At 34.3% G+C, this 23826-nt stretch overlaps 1 protein-coding gene and 1 non-coding gene across 2 annotated transcripts; both read left to right on the top strand.

Annotated features, from left to right (window-relative positions):
• Nucleotides 1-554: 554 nt before the first annotated feature.
• LOC131171618 (small nucleolar RNA R71) lies at nucleotides 555-661 on the top strand. The gene has a single exon (XR_009142277.1). It is a non-coding gene; the product is annotated as a small nucleolar RNA R71 (small nucleolar RNA).
• A 20037-nt stretch (nucleotides 662-20698) lies between these two features.
• On the top strand, nucleotides 20699-23129 carry LOC131171452 (exocyst complex component EXO70B1). Its single transcript, XM_058131577.1, has one exon. The coding sequence runs from the start codon at nucleotides 20985-20987 to the stop codon at nucleotides 22902-22904; it is 1920 nt and encodes a 639-aa protein (XP_057987560.1). The 5' UTR covers nucleotides 20699-20984; the 3' UTR covers nucleotides 22905-23129.
• The last annotated feature ends 697 nt before the right edge of the window (nucleotides 23130-23826 follow it).

The raw sequence follows: 23826 nt of genomic DNA, 5'->3' as shown, positions 1-23826 counted from the left end.
AAGTTTTGGCCTCTGTTCTGAAATCCAGGGGGTGCTGGTGGTTTGTACCCCTGTTGCTTGTTTATTGGTTGATTTTGTTGGTTTGACCATGAGAAATTTGGGTGGTTCCTCCATCTAGGGTTGTAAGTGTTTGAATATGGATTGTTGGTCTACCTCTGGTTGAAGTTTCCCCCATTATTCACATAGTTCATCTATTCTGTGGGAGGTTCATTGAAATTGTTATATTGTGAACTCATGTATCCTCCTCCATAGCTGTCCTCATGTTGACTGTTCATCCCTACAACATTGGCTTGCATTTTATCAAGCCTCCTTGTGAGCTGGTCAAATTGAGCATTTATCATGCTTAAGACGTCCACTTCCAAAACCCTACTGTTCTTCTTGTGGCTCCTCTTTCATTTGACCACTCATAATTACGATATGTGACCCTCTCTAGAAGTTCAAGTGCTTGTGTCACTATTCTCTCCATTAGGTCACCTTCTGCAGCTGAATCTACTGTGCTCCTTGTAGAGGGTAGTAACCCATTATAGAAATTTTGCACTAGTAGCCAATCCTCTATGCCATGGTGTGGACATTCCCTCTGCAGGTCCTTATATCTTTTCCATGCGTCATAAAGTGATTCACCTTCTTTTTGCCTGAAGGTGTTGAGCTCAAGCCTCAGTTTTGCAGTCTTTGTAGGTGGGAAGTACCTTGCTAGAAAAGCTTGTGAGAGGTTTTCCCAAGTTGTGAACATTCTAACTGGTTGAAAAAGTAACCACTTCCTTGCTTTGTCTTGAAGGGAGAATGGGAATGCTCTAAGTCTTATGGCTTGATTAGAAACTCCATTCATCTTGAATGTGTCACATAGGGCAAGAAAGCACTGGAGGTGATAGTGTGAATCTTCTGTTGGTGAATCTCCGAACTGGGTTTGTTGAATCATTTGAAGCCATGCTAGTTTTAACTCAAAGTTATTGGCTTCCACTGTGGGTCTTATAACACTAGACTGAAATCCTGGGATAGATGGAGCTCTGTAGTCTCTCAAGAGTCTTGGCTTGTCATTATTATCGGCCATGGTTGGAATTTCAGGATCTTTTTTGATCATGCTCTTGGTGTTTCCTTTCCCTCCTGATGGCTCTCAAAGTTCTATCTATCTCTGGATCATAGTCCAAGATTTCTTCTTCTGGCCTTGTTCTGGTCATATACCAGTTCAAGCACCTAAGAGAAAAGAAAAGAAATAAAATAAATCAAATAAAATTAGATAATAAATATAGTTGCCTAAATAAGCTAAATTGCCTATCGCCTGCTATTACTAAAGCCAAACTCCCCGGCAACAATGCCAAAAACTTATTTGTTGGTTTTTATAACCCCGCAAGTGCACGGATCATTAACAAGTAATAAATTAAAGTATCGTTCCCATGAGAAATTTAATTAGTAATAACCAAACTACACAGTGATTTTGACTATTTAGGCTATCGAATAATGAGGGAATGAAAGTTGTTTATTTTAAACACTAAAATGATAAACTTAAAATAAAATAATCTATTTTGAAATAATTCTGAAATTAAGATTTCACACTTGAATCTTACTATGAATGTTATCTTGGTTATTTACTGGATTAAGAGTTGTTTGCCTTGATGAAAATTAATCCTAAGGTATCCTAAGTCCTCTCTCAAGGCACCTAGGGTGTATTTTAATTAACTTAAACCCGACTTTCATGGCGATCAAATTAATTAAAACCCTTTAAGGTCTTTGACCAATTTTGAAATTCCACAAAGGTAATCAGTCTATGTCTAGGTCAGAATTCCTAGGTTTAAAATCTTGATTTTATAATATTAATCTTCACCTTTCAGTCCTTCAATTAATATCTATAATCAATACTAAGTGGGTGCAAACACATAGCAAGCATTAAGATCATAAGAAATTAAATCAAGGAATAAATCTCAAATCCAATAAATAAAACTTAATGTTTATCCATAATAATGATTACAAGCATTACTCTCTCAATTCCAGAATATGAAAACTACTCACTCATGTTGAGTTCAACAAACAACATGATAAAAAGGTAAAGGCAATAAAAAGAAATCATTTAGAAGAAATAAAACAATAAAAATCCATTTAAGGAAATGGAATGAAAGAACTGAAGAGGGTTTGCAACTTTGATCTTGTGAAACTTCGACCAAAAAACTCCTCCTTGATACTGATATTCTTCTCCTCAAGACGGCTGAAGAGAGTGCAGAAGCAAGCACTCTTTGAAACTCCTCAAAAGCTCTGTTAAAAAGGTTGATCCCCTCTCTTGATGTTTTCTGCTTCTATTTATAATAGTTGTTCTAGGGTTAGGTCATTTTTTAGTCCAAAAAGCCATAAGAGTCTGATTTGAATGTGTAAACAAGAGTGGGAATTCGGGTTAGAAAACTGGCTGCTGCATGGTACACGGCCTGTGTGTCACTATAAGGCCCCGGGCCGTGTAACTTACTAGAGCGGAATGACGGAGTATTGCATTGACACAGAGACTTACACAGGTTTGCGTTGGCTACACGGGCCTGGTTACACGACCCGTGTACTTTTGTTCTCAGGAAATTCTTCAAGCTTGTGCCCAGCAGAGACTTACACAGGTCCCTACAAATTGCATGGGTCCAATTACACGATCCGTGTACTTTTGTTTCTCCATTGGCTCTCTGGCTTTCATCCGGCAGAAGGTTACACGGGTCTGTGGCTTTGCTTACATGACCCATGTACTTTGTATCAGCAGAAACTCTCTATCTTTTGACCTCTCCAAGCTTCCCTTCGCATTCCTATGCTCTATAACTTCACCAAAACACCTGAAATGATGTAGAAAACATGGAATTAAGAGCTTGACAATAGAAATTATAAAAAACTAATGAAATCAACTACTATGCATGAGATTGCTATTCTAAATGCCATGAGATAGTATACAAATGTGCTTAAAAACATCTATACAATTCAAGTGTATCAGTTCCCATTATAATGACATGAAAATGGTATAAAGCATAGATGGTACATAAAGTGAAATAACAATATGTTATGAATCCTTAATAGTATATAGCATGAAATAATAAAACTATAAGTGCTTAATAATACTAATTTGCCCAAAGTATACATAGACTCATATATATAGCTTGGATACCACTTAGGGACTACAGATTGCATTACTACACTGGCCACAGGAATAATCATTGATAGACAATATATGTCTGATATAATTGTTCTACTGGCTTTATGTCTGCCCGTTGGTCATTGTGCCTAATATGATTTCTGGCTTTATGCCTGTCTGCTGGCCTTATACCTGACATAACAGAAGCATACATGAATAATCATTGATCGAAAAAATATGTCTGATATGATTTCTAGCTTTATGGCTTTGTGCTTTACATGACAAATGTATACATGATAGGCATACGGATGTCTAACTTATATACTCTCGTGTATCTAGTCTTTATAGTCTGTTATAGGTTACTTGAGCACAAATATGACTAATGAGTCTTAAATTTAATTAAGTACCAAAAAGATCACAGATATGAGTAATAGGCTGTAAAAATCAATTGATTATATGAAGAGATCCTAGTAAATTAATATGCTCCTATGGAGCAGCTAAAGTTATGAAACGACTCATAAGTAATAAGCTTTAAAAAATTAAATAATTATATAAAGAGACCACTGATATGAATTAAGAAGACTGAAAAATGGAATAAATTATTAAAAAGGATCCAGACAAGTTTAATTGTTTTTAAAGTTCAGTAAACATGTAATTGACTCAGAGTTCATGAAATATGAATCTTTATATGAAATTATAAATGAAATAATTATCCTTGATTATTCAATTATTTTTATTTTAAATTATGCACCACTAAGCAATATGTTTACTGCAATGGATGTTTCCTCACGTAGGTACTGGAGAGATTGACCAGTAGAGTCCAGACAGAGATTTTGAGCAGATCTGCACTAGTATAGGAGTCACCTCAACAAGTATTTTCGGTAGGGCCCATGTGTAATTAGATTTTGTATTTTTGATTTCTGTACATAAGTCAAAGATATAATTCATTTTGAGACTGTAATATAAATTGTAAATTTTTATGCATGAAGTTTATTAATAAAAGTAAATATGTTTTACATGAATTGATTATATGACATATGATATGAATTGATGATATGATGTGATACATGGAAACTAATGAGATAGATATGACGAGAGGTAAATTGATATGGATTGAACTTATGATATGAAAATTTTAACAGGTAAATAGTGGAACCCGCCATGCACTAATAAGACAGAGGAGACTCTTTCTAAGTCTTCATAAGAATGAAATGTGGTAAAAAAAAAAATTGTACATGGGATAATAAAATTAAATGGACATTAAATTAATAGTGTACATGATAAGATAAGATAGGGTACTCCAGCACCGAATGTGGCATTCCTTGCTCGGTTACACTGTAGACGGGTGAGGGGGTGTCATAAGGAAGCTTAGGAAAATCAAGCTTTAAAAAGAGAAAATGGAGAGAGCTTCTTGGCTATGGTAGACGGCAAGTGAGGAAGAAGAAGAAGAAAGAAATTGCTTTTTGGTCAAACTTGTCTTATGCAATTATATTTATCCATAAATTTATGTGTTAATTTTAATTAATATAAACTTTAATAACATCATCCCTATGCCATGCTTATATAATAATTTAATTTCTTTTTCTTTTCCTTCTTTTCTCCTTTCCCTACCATAATTCATAATTTTAATTTATTTTATGTATTTTAATCTCTCTTATTTTAATTGATATTTAGGTCAAAATTCAACTCTGGGGTTGAAATGATCAAAATACCCTTCGTTATGCTTATTGGGTTATATTCGTCTGTACCAATTAACTAAATTTTCTTGAGTTTTTTTTGACATTTTTAATATCATTTATATCTCAGTAACCCTTCAATGAAGTCAAAAAAATTATTTCCTAGGGTACCTCGCAGGTCTAGGGTCGACAACTATCTTCGCAGTCGCTTCCCAGTATGGTCACCCATCGCCGGAACATCGGCTCATTTAACCTAGTTACATTTCATTTCTTTTGTTTTCTCTCAATTTTTCTTAATATTTACTCCATCAATTTATGCCTTTTCACATAGTTTAAGTGTAGCTCTAGACATTTTGGCTATCTGAATAGATATTAGTCATCGGAACAGTAGAATGTATGGACTACCTACAGTGAGGGCGTTATAGTACCATTATGTTATTTATGCACTATTTAAAGTTACTATTCATTAATACTATTCATTGGTACCATTCATTCCATTTATAATGGGAATATAGGTCCCAATCTCAATTTCAAGTGAGTTATGCGGTCAACACTTTGTTTTGGTTAATTCCATATCTTATAATAAGTCATTTTAAGAACCTTTCTCAAGGTCCAGATTTAGTGTCTTAATTTCACCTAACAAATTGGACAAGATGTAGCCACTGTTTGGCACACTTCCTTCATGGAAGTTGTTCCTTTATGTCTTATATTTGTTTTTCATTTTGAATCATGTCATTTGGAGTTTAAGAACTCAAGTTATGGTTAAATTACCATTGGTTTATTGGCTCTTTCTGGTTCAAGAATCAGACAGATTCTGGAGTCAATTTTTGCCTAGTCATTTAGGCATGCTACAGTCCATTGTAGACCTAATGTTCTTCATATAAGTTGCTATCCTATGTCTTAAGATCACTCAGGTTCAAGAATTATAATTTTTCAAGTTATGTAGGGTGAGTTATAGCTAATTGACTGACCTGGACTTGTGAACCCTATGCCTTCAGGATTCTAGGTTCAGGTCAGTATCTTTGGTTCCCATTTTAGGGTTCCTACACTCAAAATTTGAAGAAGGTTCCTAAATCAAAGTTGGATCCCTATTTCTTAGGTTTTCAGAATAGTTTGGCTCATCCCATTTGAAATTTCCTAGTGGGAGATATGATATATAGACTATTCTGGGGTCAAGTGGCTATTTAGTTCAATTTTGGGATTTGGGTGGCTAAATTTTTCTAACAATTTGGCCAAGTTCCATTAGGTTCTGGATTTTGGTCAAAACACCAAAAATGTAGTTTTAGGTCTTATAAAAATTTTGGCTTTAGTTTTACTATATTTTCAATTTTGTGGACCAAGTTATGGCATTCTTGCCAAAGTTGGTCGAGTTGGTTAATGTCCAGGATTTTTTGGGCAGTTTTAGTTTTGGCAGTTTTAATGAGCTAACTTTGGTTAGCAATTTGATTACGTTATGGTTAGAATTTGGGTTTCAGTTCTTCATGAAAGTTGTTCTACCATGTCTAAGATTTTCATGAGTTCAAGAATCAGGTCATTTAGTGTGACACCCCTTACCCGTCTACAGTATATCCGAACACTCTATTTTACCTTAATTTATTTTTATCATAGTTTTGAATACAACTTGTGAAATATAATTCATTTAAGCCATTTATTGAAATTACAATTTATTTGAGGTTCCGAAAATTTTATAAAAAATCCGGCAGAGTACCGGCTAAAACTGGAGAAAACCGTTCTTCGGAACCTGTTAAAAACACTTCCAATAATCATTTCTCATCATTCTCAAACTCCAGAGATCATCAAATCTCAACATTTTTCAATTTCATTTCTCAATCATTCATCTCATATGATAATCATGTACAAATCACAAATAAACATTCACTTTTCCATTCATCAACACAATTTTCATTATTTTCATGAAAATCAAAATATATTACATAAGTTTCATTTATGCAAAGGAAAATAAAAATCAATTACAAAATACCAAAATGAAGCCTAGTGTCCTACCAATGCACTGTAGATGGTGAGGTGACACGGACACTGTGCAGAGCTGCAGGAGGGACTCACCCAGTCTGCGGTCTACTGGGCTCACGATCAGTATCTCCAGAACCTACGCATGGCAAAAGCAACGCGCTAAGCAATGATGCTTAGTGGTGTAATAATAAAATAAAAGAAAATAGCAGAAAATAAATATGTATTGAATGTACATGTCTTATTTGTTTTGTATTTGTTATATTCATTTATTTCTTTAACTTTGTCCATTTTCATTCATTTGGTTGCCCAAGTAACCTATACTGGACGACTGGACTGGATAAACGGGTAAACTGGCACTGGGTATCAAGTACCTCAGGCCGTCACACCATCGATCACATATGTATCTCCAGCAAATGTAACGACTAACAAGTCAGAATAATATTAGGCACGAGGCCAAGTCTCAACACAATATCAAAATGGCTAAAAGCCATAAAATCAGAATGGCATAATGCCATGTGCGATCGCTAATCGAACCCTATTGGCATGCCAAACTATCCAAACCAATCTTGTTAGGTATACTAGGGCATTTGATACTTTAAAATTCTTCAATTTGTGAATTTCAAGTTTTGGTGTCACTATTCACTTTATTAGTCAACAAAAATATTGAATTTTGGATAGAAAATAGGTGCATTGGTTTTAACACTCCCAATGTACCACATTTTGCATTTAAAACTTGTTGGAATTAATCACCAAATCCATTTCCAAGCTTAGCACTAAGGGGCAGAATTTTCAGTTTTTGTACCATAAGTTTACTGTTCCATTAGGGACTGTTACATTGGAAATTTGAGGAAATGGTAAACATGAAAGTTGTTCCTTATTTTGTCTAGTTGAATTTCGTTTTTTGAATCACTCCATTTGGAGTTTTGTAGCTCCAGATATGGTCCAAAAACCACAGCTGGCCGGATTTCCAATTTGCAGAATTTACCATATCTACAGTGCAGTGAACAGTAACTGCCACTGCCTTGTTGGATAGGTTCTGGTCATAATTTGGGATAGGTTTCTTCATAAAAGTTGTTTGTCTATGTCTTAACTTGTTGTTGTAAAAATTTCAGGGCAATTGGCCTATTCTACAATGAGTTATGGCCAAATGAACAGTTAAGTTCATTTGGTCATTCTGCAGAATCTGAGTTCAGGGTACCCGAATTGGGGCCAATTTTTGGTCCACTTGCTTTGGTCTTTTGGACATAGTTTCTTCAGCAAAATTGTGCCATTATAAGTCTAGTTTCATGTCCAATTGGCCAAACACCAATTGAACCTACACAGCCAAAGATATGGCAGTCCAAACAGGCTAGATTCACAGCCTCCTTGCTGCTGTCCCTAGGCAGCCTACCATTTCACTTTGCCATGATATATTTCAGTCCAAATTATGGTCAACTTACCTCAAATGGTCACTAATTGACCATTAGAATGTTCTTTAACAATTTCATAAGCCAAGTCAAATTTTCACTCCCAAACCCTAGCCCAAATTCAAAGTTCACCCATATTGCCTTAGTTAACTAACTAATCCATTATCCTTATATTTACATACTTTAAATATGATCTCTAGTTCACTCCAAGTCCATCAAGACACTCAATCATGCTCCTTCCTTAGGGCTGCCGAAATTCATGGTAAACATAAACATAAATTTCATTCATTTGACTTTCAAATTCTTACTCCTTTTTAAGTCTTTAACATGAAAATAAAGAGTTCTAAGTATATATGTACACTAACCTCTTGTAGGGCAGAATTTTCCCAAGCTTAACTTCACTTTCTTTCTTCTTCTTGGCTGCCAAAAGGTTATGCAAGGTGCAAGGATGAATTTTAGTGAAAGGAATAGGAGGAATTATGGTGAAAGGAGGAGAGAAATGAAGCTTTTTGAAGATGTTAATGGAGGTTTGGGCTAGGCATGGATTTTGGCTGGTTTTGGGGAAGAAGAAGGCAGCTGGTATTTTAATTCCTTTGGCCTTATTTATCTCTTTTTATTAATTAATTAAATAGTTGTTTAAATGTGATTGGTGGAAGCTTTTAAATGACATTATCATATGTCATAAATGAGCCTTTTATCTCATTTTCTATTCTTTACTTCTCTACTTATTTTCAATTTAATTTTTAGCAATATTTATTCACATTTTATGTTATAATAATTATTTAATCAACTGGACAAGTCAGCCAAAAATCACCTCTGAAGGCGAAATGACCAAAATGCCCTCCGTTTGGCTTAACGGGTCAAAATTGTATGTACCGATTGAAAAATTTTTCTAAATATTTTCTTGGCATTCTAATGCCATAGGAATCTCAATGACCCTTGTCTGGAGTTCCAAAAATTATTTTATGAATTTCTACCCGGGTCTAGGGCTCCTAGTTGCGAGAATCGCAACTTCCCTCTGGGTTACCCATCGCTTGGGCACCGGCTCATTTAACTTGGTTGTATTTTATTTCTAAAATTTTTACTAAATTTTTCTTATTAATATTTGAGTTAATTATGGTCCCTCACTTTAATTTAAATATTTTTTCGAACGTTCTAACTGTCCGGACCGACACCGGTCACCGGAACAGTAGAATGTACGGAGTTGCTACCGGGAGGGTGTTACATTTAGACCTCTCTCCACAAAGTTATGCCCATTTGAACAATCACTGTTCATATGGTTATTTTTCCAGGTCTAGATTTTGGTTACCTGGATTCAAGAAATTTTTAGGCTAGGTTAGGGTCAGTTTTTAGGTATGGTCTCTTCATGAAAAATGTAGTAAATTGTCCTAGGTTTCATCTCCAATTGGCTTCACACTAATTAGAGCAACACAACTCTATTTATGGCTTAAAAACCACACTGGACTCATAGGTCCAAAATCCTGCATGAAAATTCAGAACATCCAATTTCAATTCCACCCAACTTCCAAACTTCAATTAACTTTCATGGCACTTTTAATAGTCAAAAATTCGTCTCAACATCATTAATTTCAAGCCACACACAAAATTCTCAAAGTTAGATCAAAACCCTAACTTCAATTTTCATAACTCATGCATAATACATGAAATTCACAATCTAACTTAAGTACACTCATCACATACCATCACTAACAATTTTAGAACAATTAAAATCATTAAATCCTCCCTATTCCCAAGGCTATCGAAAATTAGGGTTCTACTTGCTCATGGTATTCTTATCAATTTCATGAAATTTTAACTTAATTGAACATACTAACCATGCTTAAAGAAGAAGAGAGGTATAGATAGTGACTCGCTAACCTTTTTGGAGCCAAGTTTGATCTTGTAAAACTTCAAGTTTCCTTCACTTCTTGGTTGCCACTATCTTCCTTAAGGTGTGAGGATAATTTTTAGTGAAGACACTTATGAAAAATATGGAAAGAAAATGGAGTTTGTTGAGCTCAAGGAAGCAATAATGGAGGAAGATGGCATAGGGAGAGTTTCAGCCATGGTGGATAACAAATGAAGAAGATGAGCTTTTTAGTCAAATTTGTGACACTCCTTACCCGTCTACAGTATAGCCGAGTAAGATATGTCACACAGTGTACCAGAATACCCTATTTTATCTCAATCATTTTTATTCTTCCTTAATTTATTTTTATCAAAGTTATGAAGTACAATATATTTCATTTAAGTCATTTATTGAAATTATAATTTATTTGAGGTTCCGCAAATTTTATGGAAAATTCGGCAGAGTGCCGACTAAAAATGGATAAAACAGTTCTTTGGAACCTGTGAAAAACACTTCTAAAATTTTCTATTAATCCCAAACTCTATTTCATCAACAAAATCTCAATATTTCTCAAATATACTCCCATTTCTCATTCATTCATTTCATATGATATTCACATAAAAGTCATAAATAAATATTCACTTTTCATTCATAAATACAATTTCTATTATTTACATCAATACCCAAAATACATTACATAAGTCTTAATTATACATGAGAAAATAAAAGTTAATTACAAAATACCAAAATAAAACCTAGTGTACTACCAATGCACTGATGACGGTGAGGTGACATGGACACTATGCAGAGCTGCAGAAGACCTCACCCAGTTTGTGGTCTACTGGGCTCTCGGTCGGTCTCTCCAGAACCTACGTGTGGCAAAAAGCAATGCGCTAAGCAATAATGCCTAGTGGTGCCAATAATAAAATAAAAAGAAATAAAAGAAAATAAAAATGCAGTGCATGTCCTGATGTCTTATACAGACAATTTTTCAATCATTATTGGTAATCTTATTTATTTTGTACTTGTTATATTCATAATTTCATTAAATTTATTCACTTTCATTTTTGGTTGCCCAAGTAACCTATACTGGATGACTGGACTGGATAAATGGGTAAACTGGCACTGGGTATCTAGTACCTCGGGCCGTCACACCATCGGTCACATATGCATCTCCCGATGTGCAACAGAACAGCTAATAAGCTGTAATAACATTAGGCACAAAGACAAGTATCAACACAATGTCAAAATGGCTAAAAGCCATAAAATCACAGAATGACATAATGCCATGTGCAATACTGCTAACTAAACCCTATTGGCATGCCAACCTATCCAAACCAATCTTGCTAGGTGTACTAGGGCATGTTACACTTTTAAATTGTACAATTCTTGAAATTTAAGTTTAGGTGTTACTATTTATTTCATTAGTCAACTAAAATGTTGACTTTTGCATAGACAATAGGTACGTTAGTTCTAATACTCCCAACATACCACATTTTACATTCTAAAATTGTTGGTATTGGTTGCCAATACCATTTCTAAGCTAAGTGTTAGTTATTTAAAATTTTCAGATTTCAAGCCTCATATTTACTATTTCATTGGTCATGTGTACAGTAGGAATTTGGCAAATTTGTCTTCATAAAAGTTGTTTCTTATTTTGTCCAGTTACATTTCCTTTGTTAAATCACTCCATTTGGAGTTTTGTAGTTCAAGTTATGGCCTAAAAACCATAACTGGCCGAATTGGACAGAATCCAAAATTCTGGGCAAAACTGATTCTATCAGATTTGGTATCCTAAGTTTGGTTAGCAATTTGACTAGGTTATGGTCAGAATTTGGATTTGTGTTCTTCATGAAAGTTGTAGGTCTATCTCTCAGCTTTCTGCTGGTAAAATTTCAGGTCAATTGGAACTTTCTGCATTGAGTTATGACGAAATAAATAAACACTGTTCATTTGGTCATTTTGCCTAGGTAGAATGCAAGTCACCCGGATTAGGGCAATTTTTAAGCTAACTTGGTTTGGTTTTTTGGGCAGAGTTTTTTCACCAAAGTTGTGCCATTATGTGTCTAGTTTCATATCCAATTGGCCTTGTACCAATTGAACCTCTACAACTCCATTTATAGCTGCCCAAACCTGCTGGACTCATGCTTAGTCCTGCAGGTCAGCCAAGGTAGCTCACCCATACACAATTGCCAAGCCTCAACTCACTTCATTTCCTCATCATACACATTCAAATGGTCACTAATTGACCATTACAAGGTTAATAAACCATCACATGAGCAAACCCTAACTAACCCTAGCTGCCTAAACTTGTAGGGTGCACACACGCACTTGTTTGTTTCATTTTCTTACATTTCCTACACATATCATGTCATTAAACATGAATTAAACAAAAAATAGCAAGAGTATGGTCACTTACAACTTGGAGCAGAATTTTCTCCCTTCACAAACTTATTTTTCTTGGCTTTTCTTGGTAGCCAAACACCTTGCCAAGTTGTGTAAACAAGTTTTGTTGAAGTGGACTTAAGGTTTAGGGGAGTAGAATCAAGGTTTGGGAAAAGGTGTGGAAATTTCTTCAATGGAGAAAGGGAAATGGGCAGCCGGCTAGTTGAGGAAGAAGAGATGAATCTGATTACTTTTTGTTATTTTGGTCTCAATTATCCCTTTTTAATAAGTTAGCCTTAATTGTGATTGGTGGGGAGGGTTTAAATTATATAAGCATGAGGTAAAAATTCACATTTAACTCATTTTCTCTTCTTTTCTCATCTACTCATTTTTAATTTAATTTTTAGCAATATTTGTTCACATTTTATATCATAATAATTATTTACTTAACTGGACAAGTCGGCCAAAAATTACCTCTGAAGGCGAAATGACCAAAATGCCCCGTTTGGCTTAATAGACCAAAATTGTCTGTACCGATTGAAAATTTTTTCTAAGCATTTTATTGGCATTCTAATGCCTTAGAAACCTCAATGACTCTTCTCTGGAGTCCCAAAAACTATTTTATGTATTTTCCCTCGGGTCTAGGGCTCCTAGTTGCGAGAATCGTAACTTCCCACTAGGTTACCCATCGCTAGGGCACCGGCTCATTTAACTTGGTTGTATTTTATTTCTAAAATTTTTCCTAAATTTTTCTTATTAATATTTGAGTTAATTATGGTTCCTCACTTTAGTTTAAATATTTTTCCGGACGTTCTAGTTGTCCTGACCGACACTAGTCACTGGAATAGTAGAATGTACGAAGTTGCTACAGGGAGGGTGTTACAAAATTTGTCTCTTATTGTGTATTTATCTTCTTAAGATTGAATTAAAATTTTAATCATGTCATTATTTCATCATGCTTAAATCATGCTAACATCATAATTTAATTTCTTTCTCTTTTCTTTTTTTTCCCATTTCCATTGCATATTTCATAAATTTAATACATTTTATGTGTTTCAATCTCTCTTATTTTACTTGGCATTTAGGTCAAAATTCAACACTGAGGCTGAAATGACCAAAATGCCTTTCGTTGAACTTATCGAGTTACATTTGTCTTTATCGATCAGTATAAATTTCCTTATATTTTCTTGGCATTTTTACTGTTGTTTATACCTCATAAATTTCTCAGTTAAGTCTCAATATTTATCTTATGGGGTTTCCTTACGAGTCTGGGGTTGACAACTGTCTTCACAGTCGCATACAATTAGAGTCACCAATTGCCGTGACTTCCGGCTCATTTAACCGATTGACATTTTTTTTCTTTTATTTTTCCTTAATTTTTTTTATCTTTATTCAATCAATTTATGTCTCATCACTCTAGTTTGAGTATAGTTCCTGATATTCTGGATATCCAAACAAACATTAGTTATTAAAATAGTAGAATGTATGGACTACCTAAAGTGAGAGTGTTATAGGTGATGTGTGATTTCATATGTCATCATGGAATGATGACATGTCACTTGATTGACTTGATAGAAAGGACATAAAGTAAAAGTTACTTTTTTGACAAGTGACAAGCTTTTCTCCATAAGATAAAAGATTTCATTTCCATCAAAAGTATAAAAGTCACCCACCCATTTTAATAAGGCATCTTGTAGATATTGCTTCATCTTCTCCTTCATGTTTCTCTTAATCTCCATTGTTAGAGTTTCAAGCTTTTCGTCCATAACTTTTTCAAGAGAAATTAGAATTTGTCACTCTTAAATTAGCAAATTGAAGGAATTATTTATTTAATTAAACCAAGTAAAACATATAGAACCAAAATGTGACACCCCTTACCCGTCTACAGTATATCCGAGTAAGCTATGTCACACGGTGTACCGGAACACTCCATTTTATCTTAATTATTTTTATTCTTCCTTAATTAATTTTTATCATAATTTTGAATATAACTTGTGAAATATAATTCATTTAAGTCATTTATTGAAATTATAATTTATTTGAGGTTTCAAAAATTTTATAGAAAATCCGGCAGAGTACCGGCTAAAAATGGAGAAAACAGTTCTTCGAAACCTAATAAAAACACTTCCAATAATCATTTCCAACAATCCCAACTTCATTTCATCAACAAAATCTCAATATGTTTTTCAACAACATTTCCATTTCTCAATCATTCATCTCATATGAAAATCATGTAAAAGTCATAAATAAATATTCACTTTTTCATTCACAAACACAATATCTACTATTTATATTAATACCAAAATACATTACATAAGTTTCAATTACACAAAAGAAAATAAAAGTTAGTTACAAAATACCAAAATGAAACCTAGTGTCCTACCAATGTACTGACGATGGTGAGATGACACGGACACTATGCAGAGCTGCAGGAGGTCTCACCCAGTCTATGGTCTACCGGGCTCTCGGTCAGGACCTCCAGAACCTACGAGTGGCAAAAGCAACACGCTAAGCAATAATGTTTATTGGTGCCAATAATATAATAAAAAGAAATAACAGAAAATAAATATGCAGTGAATGTATTAATGTCTCATTGTAAATAAATTTTCTTTGAGTATTTGTAGTCGTACTTATTTTGTACTGGTTATATTCGTTATTTCATTACATTTATCCACTTTCATTTTTTTTGTTGCCCAAGTAACCTATACTGGACGATCGATCGATAAACGGGTAACCGCACCGGGTATCAAGTACCTCGGCCGTCACACCATCGGTCACATATGTATCTCCCAGGCAATGTAACGGCTAATAAGTCAGATAACATCCGCACAAGGCCAAATCTCAACACAATGTCAGAATGGCTAAAAGCCATGAAATCACAGAATGGTATAATGCTATGTGCAGTACTGCTAACTGAACCCTATTGGCATGCCAAACTATCCAAACCAATCTTGTTAGGTATACTAGGGCATTTGTCACTTTGGAATCTTTCAATTTTGAATTTCAAGTTTTGGTGTTACTATTCCCTTCATTAGTCAACAAAAATGTTGACTTTTGTATAGAAAATAGGTACATTGGTTTTAACACTCCCAAGATACCACATTTTGCATTCAAAATTTGTTGGCATTGATTACCAATACCATTTCTAAGCTTAAAATTAATAGAGCAGAATTTTCAGTTTTTATACCCTATCTTTACTGTTCCATTAGTTACTGTTGCAGTGGGAATTTGAGAAAATGATAAACATGAAAGTTGTTCCTTATTTTGTCTAGTTGAATTTCTTTTTTTGAATCACTCCATTTGGAGTTTTGTAGCTCAAGTTATGGTCCAAAAACCACAACTGGCCAGATTGAAAATTTTCAGAACTGACCATATCTACAGTGCAGTAAATAGTAACTTCCACTCTCTTGTTGAATAGGTTCTGGTCATAATTTGGGATAGGTTTCTTCATAAAAGTTGTTGATCTATATCTCAGCTTGTTGCTGATAAAATTTCAGGTCAATTGAGCCATTCTACACTGAGTTATGGCTAAATGAACAATCACTGTTCATTTGGTCATTCTGCAGAAACTGGTTGCAGGACACCCAGATTGAGGCAAGTTTTTGGTCTACTTGGTTTGGTCTTTTGGGCATGGTTTCTTCACCAAAGTTGTGCCATTATGTGTCTAGTTTCATGTCCAACTAGCCAAATACCAATTGAACCTACACAGCCCAAGTTGTGGCTGTCCAAACAGGCTAGACTTACATCCAAACCTGCTGCTCTCACTAGGCAGCATACCAAATCAGTTTTCTTATGCTATAATTCACTCCAAGTTATGGTCAATCTCCCTAAAATGGTCGCTAATTGACCCTTAGAATGTTTATTCAACATTACATAAACAAAGTCCAAATTTCTCTTCAAAACCCTAATTCTCCATTCCAATTCACACAACATGCATTAGTTAAACACACTAATTCATTATCAATATGTATATACACTTTAAACACCATCTCTAATCCATTCTAAGCCCATCAAAATAATCAAATCCCCACTCCCAATAGGCTGCCAAAATTTACCTCTACCCTAGCATGCATAATTCCCTTCAAATCCCACAATTTCTTAGCCTAACTTAGTGCCTTAACATGATTATCTAAAGAAAAAAAAAGAAAGATGGCACTAACCTCACTTGTGACCTAACTTGGACTTGCCCAACTTCAAAATTTCCTCAAATTTCTGCTGCCTTATGCTTTCTCAAGGTTTAGGGATAATTTTTTGTGAAGGAAGTTTAGAGTTTTGGGGTGGAGAGCTTAGGGAAAATCAAGCTTGAACAAGAGCTTTCATGGAGTTTTTTTCTCCTCTCTCTCTCTCTCAACGTTTCTGCAGCCCAAAGATTGAAGATGGCTGTCCACTTTTTCAATTTTTATCTCCTTTTATTCATGTTTAAGTAGTTTTTAATGATGTGTCAAAATTTGGTTGTGTGAAAATATTTTAATTGCATCATCTCATGTCATAAATATGACTTTTATTTCATTTTCTTTTCTTTTCTTTTCTACTCATTTTCAATTCAATTTTTAGCAATATTTATTCATATTTTAGATCATAATAATTATTTACTTAACTGGACAAGTCGGCCAAAAATCATCTCTGAAGACGAAATGACCAAAATGCCCTCCGTTTGGCTTAACGGGTCAAAATTGTCTGTACCGATTGAAAAATTTTTCTAAATATTTTCTTGGCATTCTAATGCCATAGGAACCTCAATGACCCTTCTCTGGAGTCCCAATAATTATTTTATAATTTTTCTCCCGAGTCTAGGACTCCTAGTTGCGAGAACCGCAACTTCTCACTTGGTTACCCATCGCTAGGGCGCCGGCTCATTTAACTTGATTGTATTTTATTTCTAAAATTTTTCCTAAATTTGTCTTATTAATATTTGAGTTAATTATGGTTCCTCACTTTAGTTTAAATATTTTTCTGAACGTTCTAGTTTGTCGATCGACATCGTCACCGAACGATGAGAATGTACGGAGTTGCTACAGGGAGGGTGTTACACAAAACCCCATTTGTACCCTTTGGTCGACAAAAACCGACTTCAAGGTTGCAATTCAAGTGTTGAACGGATCCTGATCATCAGTTCATGTAGACGAATTAAAGGGGCGACATTTGGCTCTTTCACTTCCCAGATTAAGGTGATTGAATAGTGATTCAATGCCTCCTTTTGGTAAGTATCATAAACTTAGTTTAGGTGTTTCTTTTTAATTTCTTAAATTACAAAATGGGCTTAAAGATTTGTGGTGATTGCATGAAAGGCAACTTTGTGTTTTGCATTTGATTATTTTTATACATTATTTTGTTTCAACAATTATTTATTCATATTTTCTTTTTCTTTTTTATATTAATAATAATTATCATAATTTAATATTTTATTAAACTAATAAATACTAAATAATACAAATTTCAAATATTTATAAAACATTTAATATAATTGATTCACTATATTAATTTTATTATTTTGCCAAATAAATATTAATGCTTTTTTGCATATAAATAATATATGTATTTTTAAATTTTTTTCATATTATGTAATTTTTTTTACAATTTTCAATTTTTTTATATACAATAAGCATTAATTTTTTTTAATTTTACAAATTAATCCTTATATAATTATTAATTACAAAAATATAAGGACTTATTTATAAATAATTATAATATTTAAAGATATTTTGTAAAATATATAAAAAATTTTGTAATTAACGAAAAAAATTTTAAAAACTTTAAAGTAATTAATCTATGTTTTTAAGATAACAAAAGCAGTTAGATGCTTCCTAAAGTAGCATCAAATATTTAGGCACTTTTTTAAGTAACGTCTATCTATCTTTTTTGTCCACTTCAATGATTATTTTTTAAAATTTTTTATTTACAATAGCGATTAGCTTTCTTTCTTCTCCAGATCAAGATCAGCGAAACTTATCCCCTTTGGATAAATATTTCTTAAGTCATCCCTTTTACTATTTTTTTTCTATACCACACCCTTTTAAAAAAAACTCATTTTGTTGTTTAAAATAGGCCAGTGGAGAGATAAAATTTTTTAAAATCCAAAATTACCCCAACAACATTTTTGTTTTTCCTTTTATTTATTATTTTTCTTTCTTTCATTTCAATTCAGAAAAGAAGATTAAGAGCCTGTTTGGTTTAACTGTTGGATATAACTGATAGCTGATAGCTGTTACTGTTAGCTTATAGCTGATAACTGATAGCTGATGATAGCTGTTTTATGTTAAGTGTTTGGTAAAATTATATTTAGCTGTTGCTGTTGATATGTGAAATGACTAATAAGGGTATATATCATATAATTTATTTAATTTTTAAATAAATATAAAATTATAAATTTATTACATTATATTATTTATTTTATTATTAAATTAAATATATAATTATTAATATATTATATTATATCATTTATTTTATTATTAAAATAAGAAAATAATTATTTTTTAAGATAATTAAATAATTTTAAAAATATAGATAAAATAATAAAATAATTATTATTGTTAATAGAAAAATTTATAATTAATTTTAAATTTTTAGATATAAATAAATATTTTATATTTTATGTTATTAATAAAAAATATTTTAACAAAGTTAAAATACATTAATTAAAATATTAAAATTACAAATAAAAAATAAAAATATTAATAATATTAATTTTCAAGTTAAATAAAAAAGGATAATATGGTCAAAATAAAAAATAAAATCAAATCAGCTATCAGCTGATGAGAAACAGCTCTAAAAATAGAGCTGATACAAACTGCAGCTGATGGGTATCATATCAGTTGCCCATCAGCTATCAGCTCTATTTTTTTAAGCTTGCCAAACACTATAATTTACCTGTTTTGGTGTCCATCAGCTATCAACTGCACCTAACAGGTAAACCAAACACCCCCTAAATAAGTCTATATACTTTCTAATAAGACCAAATAAGTTTATATTTAATAAAATATTATTTTTAATAGTAATTTTTTGTTTTTTAAATAATAAAATATTAAAATAATAATTTTAATATGAAATAATTTTTATTCACCATATTTTTTTATTTTTTAAAATTTATTTTAATTAAAGCTAATAAATATTTTTTAATATTTAAAATTAAGAAAAAATAATATGTTATTAGATATAGGCTTGTTTTATCTAAGTATATCGATTTATTTGATTTAAAATTTAATTTTAAATTTATTTAACCCTTTATTAAAAGAGTATAAAGTGTTGTCCACCGAAAAAAAAAAAAAAGAGAATAAGGTGTTATTTTAACCTGTTTCTATTTTCACAAGTATCCATTAGAGATGATTGCATTCACCCAAAGCTATTTGGGATGATAAATGGAGCGAAATCATCGAAGTAGAAGGGACGTGATTGATTTCATGGTGGAAAAACTGGTGGGTTGATGCTGCATAAGCACAATCCCAACCGCTAGTGCTATTTTCCCTCGAAAATATTATTCATATTTCCTCTCCACAAAACACCAATGCCTCTCTCCTGACACCCTGCTCCTCAATCAAGCATCTCTCTCAAATTCATGCTCAAAAACAAGTTTCTAGTCATTAATAAGACGACTTTCTCATATTCGAACTCATTCGATTCTGTTCTTTGTCTAGTCAGACAACTTGACTTATGCCTTGATCACTCGGTTTGGATTGTGATGTTATGTCAACAATATTTTGGTCCATTTTTACGTATCATGCAAGATGATGGTGGATGATGTTCGGGGCGATGGGTGCAGTGTTTCAAGGTAAAAGAAGAATAATTTTCAGATTGGTGGAGGTTGATGCAGCTTTCTGTGTGGGCAAGAGCAACTGATGGGTATTTAGGTGAGGGAGTGGTGCATCATGTGTGTAGAGTGGAATTTGGGGTTTTTGTTGTACCGGTGGTGTGAAGTTATTCTTTGGAAGTGGCGAGATGTGTGTGAAGCATTGAAGAGAGGGAAAGGGATAGGAGATGGGTTCATTGTCTTGCATATGGTGTGAGCTTGCATTCGAAGCAAGGGTGAGGTGCTAAGATGGAAGAGGGATTCTTGTGCTCTGATGCAGGGTACCTTGTGTATATTGTTGCAGTCACGCGCAACTTTACTTGATCAAGGAGAAGGGTACTTTTATCTTTTCCTAATGCTTTCACGGCATTATGTACTAAAAAATTGGATGGAAGGACGTTTTTGTTAACAATTGAAAACAATAGGATACTTTAATAAATTTTTGAAAATGTAAAATTAATTTATAAATAATAGCAATATGAGACTAAATCGCAAATCTTCCTTTAATTTTAATTTAAAGGGCACAAAAGCAGCGATAAAAAAGCAAAAATGTCCAAAAAGAAGCGCAAGACTTACGATCAATGCTGCTATCTCTTAGCTTTATCCACTTTCCTGTCCTTCTCAGTCTTGTGTCCACCCTTGTGTTCTGTTGCTTTCTTCAATCCTTCCCCGCGTTTTCTTTTAATGTCTTTCTTTTATGCTTTCGAAGTTTAAACCGCGTTTTCCAGGGGCTTTTTGGTCATTTTAATACTTTCTAAACGCCTCCTCTTTACGAACGGTTCTTTAATGACCTGATTGCGGTACTTTTGTTGCAGAAAAGTAAGTAATGGAGGACAACGGCGAAGAGAAATTGATAGCGGTGGCGCGTCACATAGCCAAGACTCTAGGCCATAACGAATCCATGGCTGATGATATTTTGCAGATTTTTTCCAACTTCGACGGTAGGTTTTCTCGCGAGAAGTTATCGGAGAAAATGGCCGGAGCTGCCGGTGACGATTTGAGAGCTTGCGCCTCTCTAGAACAGACCCTTGAGTCTTTGGAACGTCAGATTTCTCAGTACGTGGTCGCCGATCACCCGATCTGGTCCGATTCTATCGATTCCTCTGCATTTCTCGACTCAATTGACGAATTAATCGCCATGATTAGAGAATGGAACCCTATGGCCACCGCAGACAAATCCATCAGCGCGTGTTTGGTACGCGCAGAGGATTTCATGCAGCAAGCTATGTTTCGGCTGGAGGAGGAGTTTAGGCTGTTGATGGACCGTGGGTGCGAGTCGTTTGAACTGGCGCCGCCATATGCCAATGGCGAGTCAACAGGAAACCTTTTGTTTGATTCTGATGATGACGAAGACGCAATTTTGACCAACGGTGAGGATCACAATCAGATCCCTGTGGCCCAACCGCTTACCGACTACGATATTGTGATCGACGCGCTTCCGTCTGGGACGATTAACGATCTTCATGAGATCGCTAGGCGAATGGTGGTCGCCGGTTTTGGTAAAGAGTGCTCACATGTGTACAGTAGCTGCAGGAGAGAGTTTCTGGAAGAAAGCATGTCGAGATTAGGGATGCAGAAATTGAGTATCGAAGAGGTTCAGAAAATATCATGGCAAGACCTTGAGGACGAAATTGATAAGTGGATTAAAGCAGCGAATGTCGCGCTACGTATCCTCTTCCCAAGCGAGCGTCGTCTATGCGATCGCGTGTTTTTTGGGTTCTCATCTGCTGCTGATTTGTCGTTCATGGAGGTATGTCGGGGATCCACGATTCAGATTCTGAATTTCGCAGACGCGGTGGCTATCGGGAGCCGGGCGCCAGAGCGGTTATTTAAGATTCTGGATTTATTTGAGACGTTGAGAGAATTAATGCCCGATTTTGAGTTTAATTTCTCTGATCAGTACTGTTTAGTTCTTAGGAACGATGCCGTTGCAATATGGAAGAGGTTAGGGGAAGCGATAAGAGGGATATTTATGGAGCTGGAGAATTTGATCCGGCGAGACCCCGCCAAGGCTCCTGTGCCTGGTGGTGGGATACATCCCATCACGCGGTACGTGATGAATTATCTACGTGCTGCTTGTCGATCCAGAGAGACGCTGCAACAAGTATTTGAGGAGAATGTTAATCTTAATGTTGTTCCATCTAAGGATTCGTCTTCCTCCTCACTGTCTGTTCAAATGGCATGGATTATGGAGCTATTAGAGAGTAATTTAGAGATGAAATCTAAGATTTACGGGGACTCTGCTTTATGCTCTGTTTTCATGATTAATAATGGAAGGTATATTGTACAAAAGGTCAAGGATAGCGAATTGGGATCTCTTCTCAGTGATGATTGGATCAGGAAACACGCAGCAAAACTCAAGCAATTTCATATGAGTTACCAGCGAAGCTCATGGAATAAGGTTTTGGGAATGTTGAAAGCAGATAATGGCTCTGCAGCTACTAATGTTGCAGGGAAGTCCTTGTATATGAAAGACAAGATGAAGTTCTTTAATTCCCACTTTGAGGAGATTTACAAAACTCAATCCCAATGGATAATATTTGATGAGCAGCAAAGAAAGGAGTTGAGGAACTCTTTGGCCAACCTGTTGCTGCCAGCATATGGAAACTTTATTAAAAGATTTCAGAATTCTCCAGAAGTTGGGAAGCATGCGGACAAGTATATCAAGTACACCGTGGAAGACATAGAAGCCCATATTAATGATTTATTCCGAGGAGGAAGTGGATCAGCTGGCAGTGGAAGGTAAAGGTAAGAAGCTGCCTATTCCATTAACGTATATTTGTGAAGTTTGAATTTTCGTTTTCAATGAATATACCCTTCACTAAACATTGGAATGTTTCTTTCAATATTTGTTTGTGAACGAAAATTTCAGATAGGTACATCATCAGGTCGTTATCCTGCTTATGAGATGAATTATGTTTTTGTTTTTTGCCATCTATGATCAATGCTATTATACAGTTGGATTTAGTTACACTGAGGGGTCAATATTTCATTTTGCATGATCACCAGATAATTGAGCAATAAGAAACTAGTAAGAACATTAGAAACACATGCAACTAGCCAATTCCTCAACTTAACCCTAATAAGTAAAGTGGATACATTATGAGTTTGTTATATATTAAGCTTGTCTTATCTCCTTAGATTATGTTACTGCATTATGGGAGGAAACAAGTTTTCAGCAAATGTTAGTTACATGATGTTAGAATAAACTATAAATGCTGTATGTGGTACACTAGTAATGTATATTCCAAGTGCATTATTGTATAGCCAAACAGCAAATGGCAAATCAGTGGTCATTGAGATGGTTGACACCGCGTTGCCAAATTCATGCGTGAAATTATGAAAAGGGGAGGTTACTTGGATGTTATCGTTTGTAAAGAATATTTAAGGGTGGGAATTAGATCTTTACAATTTCTTTTTATCCATTATGTAATTTGATGGACTTCCAGAGGAAGAATGGGATTAGTTCGACATGTATTGCTAGGAGTCCACGTAGGAGAAATTTTTTATTAACAACAATCTCTAAGAACGGGAATTAACCTTGTGAATTGATGATTTTTATTTAAATGTGTTGCGGAAAAGATTTATGTTGTGGGATGAAGCAGTTAGGACGGATTGCTGGTTTGAAGGGGTAGAGAGGAAGTTCTTTGAGTTGATCCCTCTTGCTA

Source organism: Hevea brasiliensis, chromosome 12 (assembly GCF_030052815.1).
Source record: "Hevea brasiliensis isolate MT/VB/25A 57/8 chromosome 12, ASM3005281v1, whole genome shotgun sequence".
In the NCBI taxonomy this organism is placed as follows: domain Eukaryota; kingdom Viridiplantae; phylum Streptophyta; class Magnoliopsida; order Malpighiales; family Euphorbiaceae; genus Hevea; species Hevea brasiliensis.
The sequence above is the reverse complement of the archived record's forward strand: the minus strand, read 5'-3'. Positions and strand labels throughout refer to the sequence as shown.

Excerpts from the sequence above, each read along its gene's own strand:
- LOC131171452 (XM_058131577.1), top strand. The coding sequence starts at position 20,985 with ATGGAGGACAACGGCGAAGAGAAATTGATAGCGGTGGCGCGTCACATA.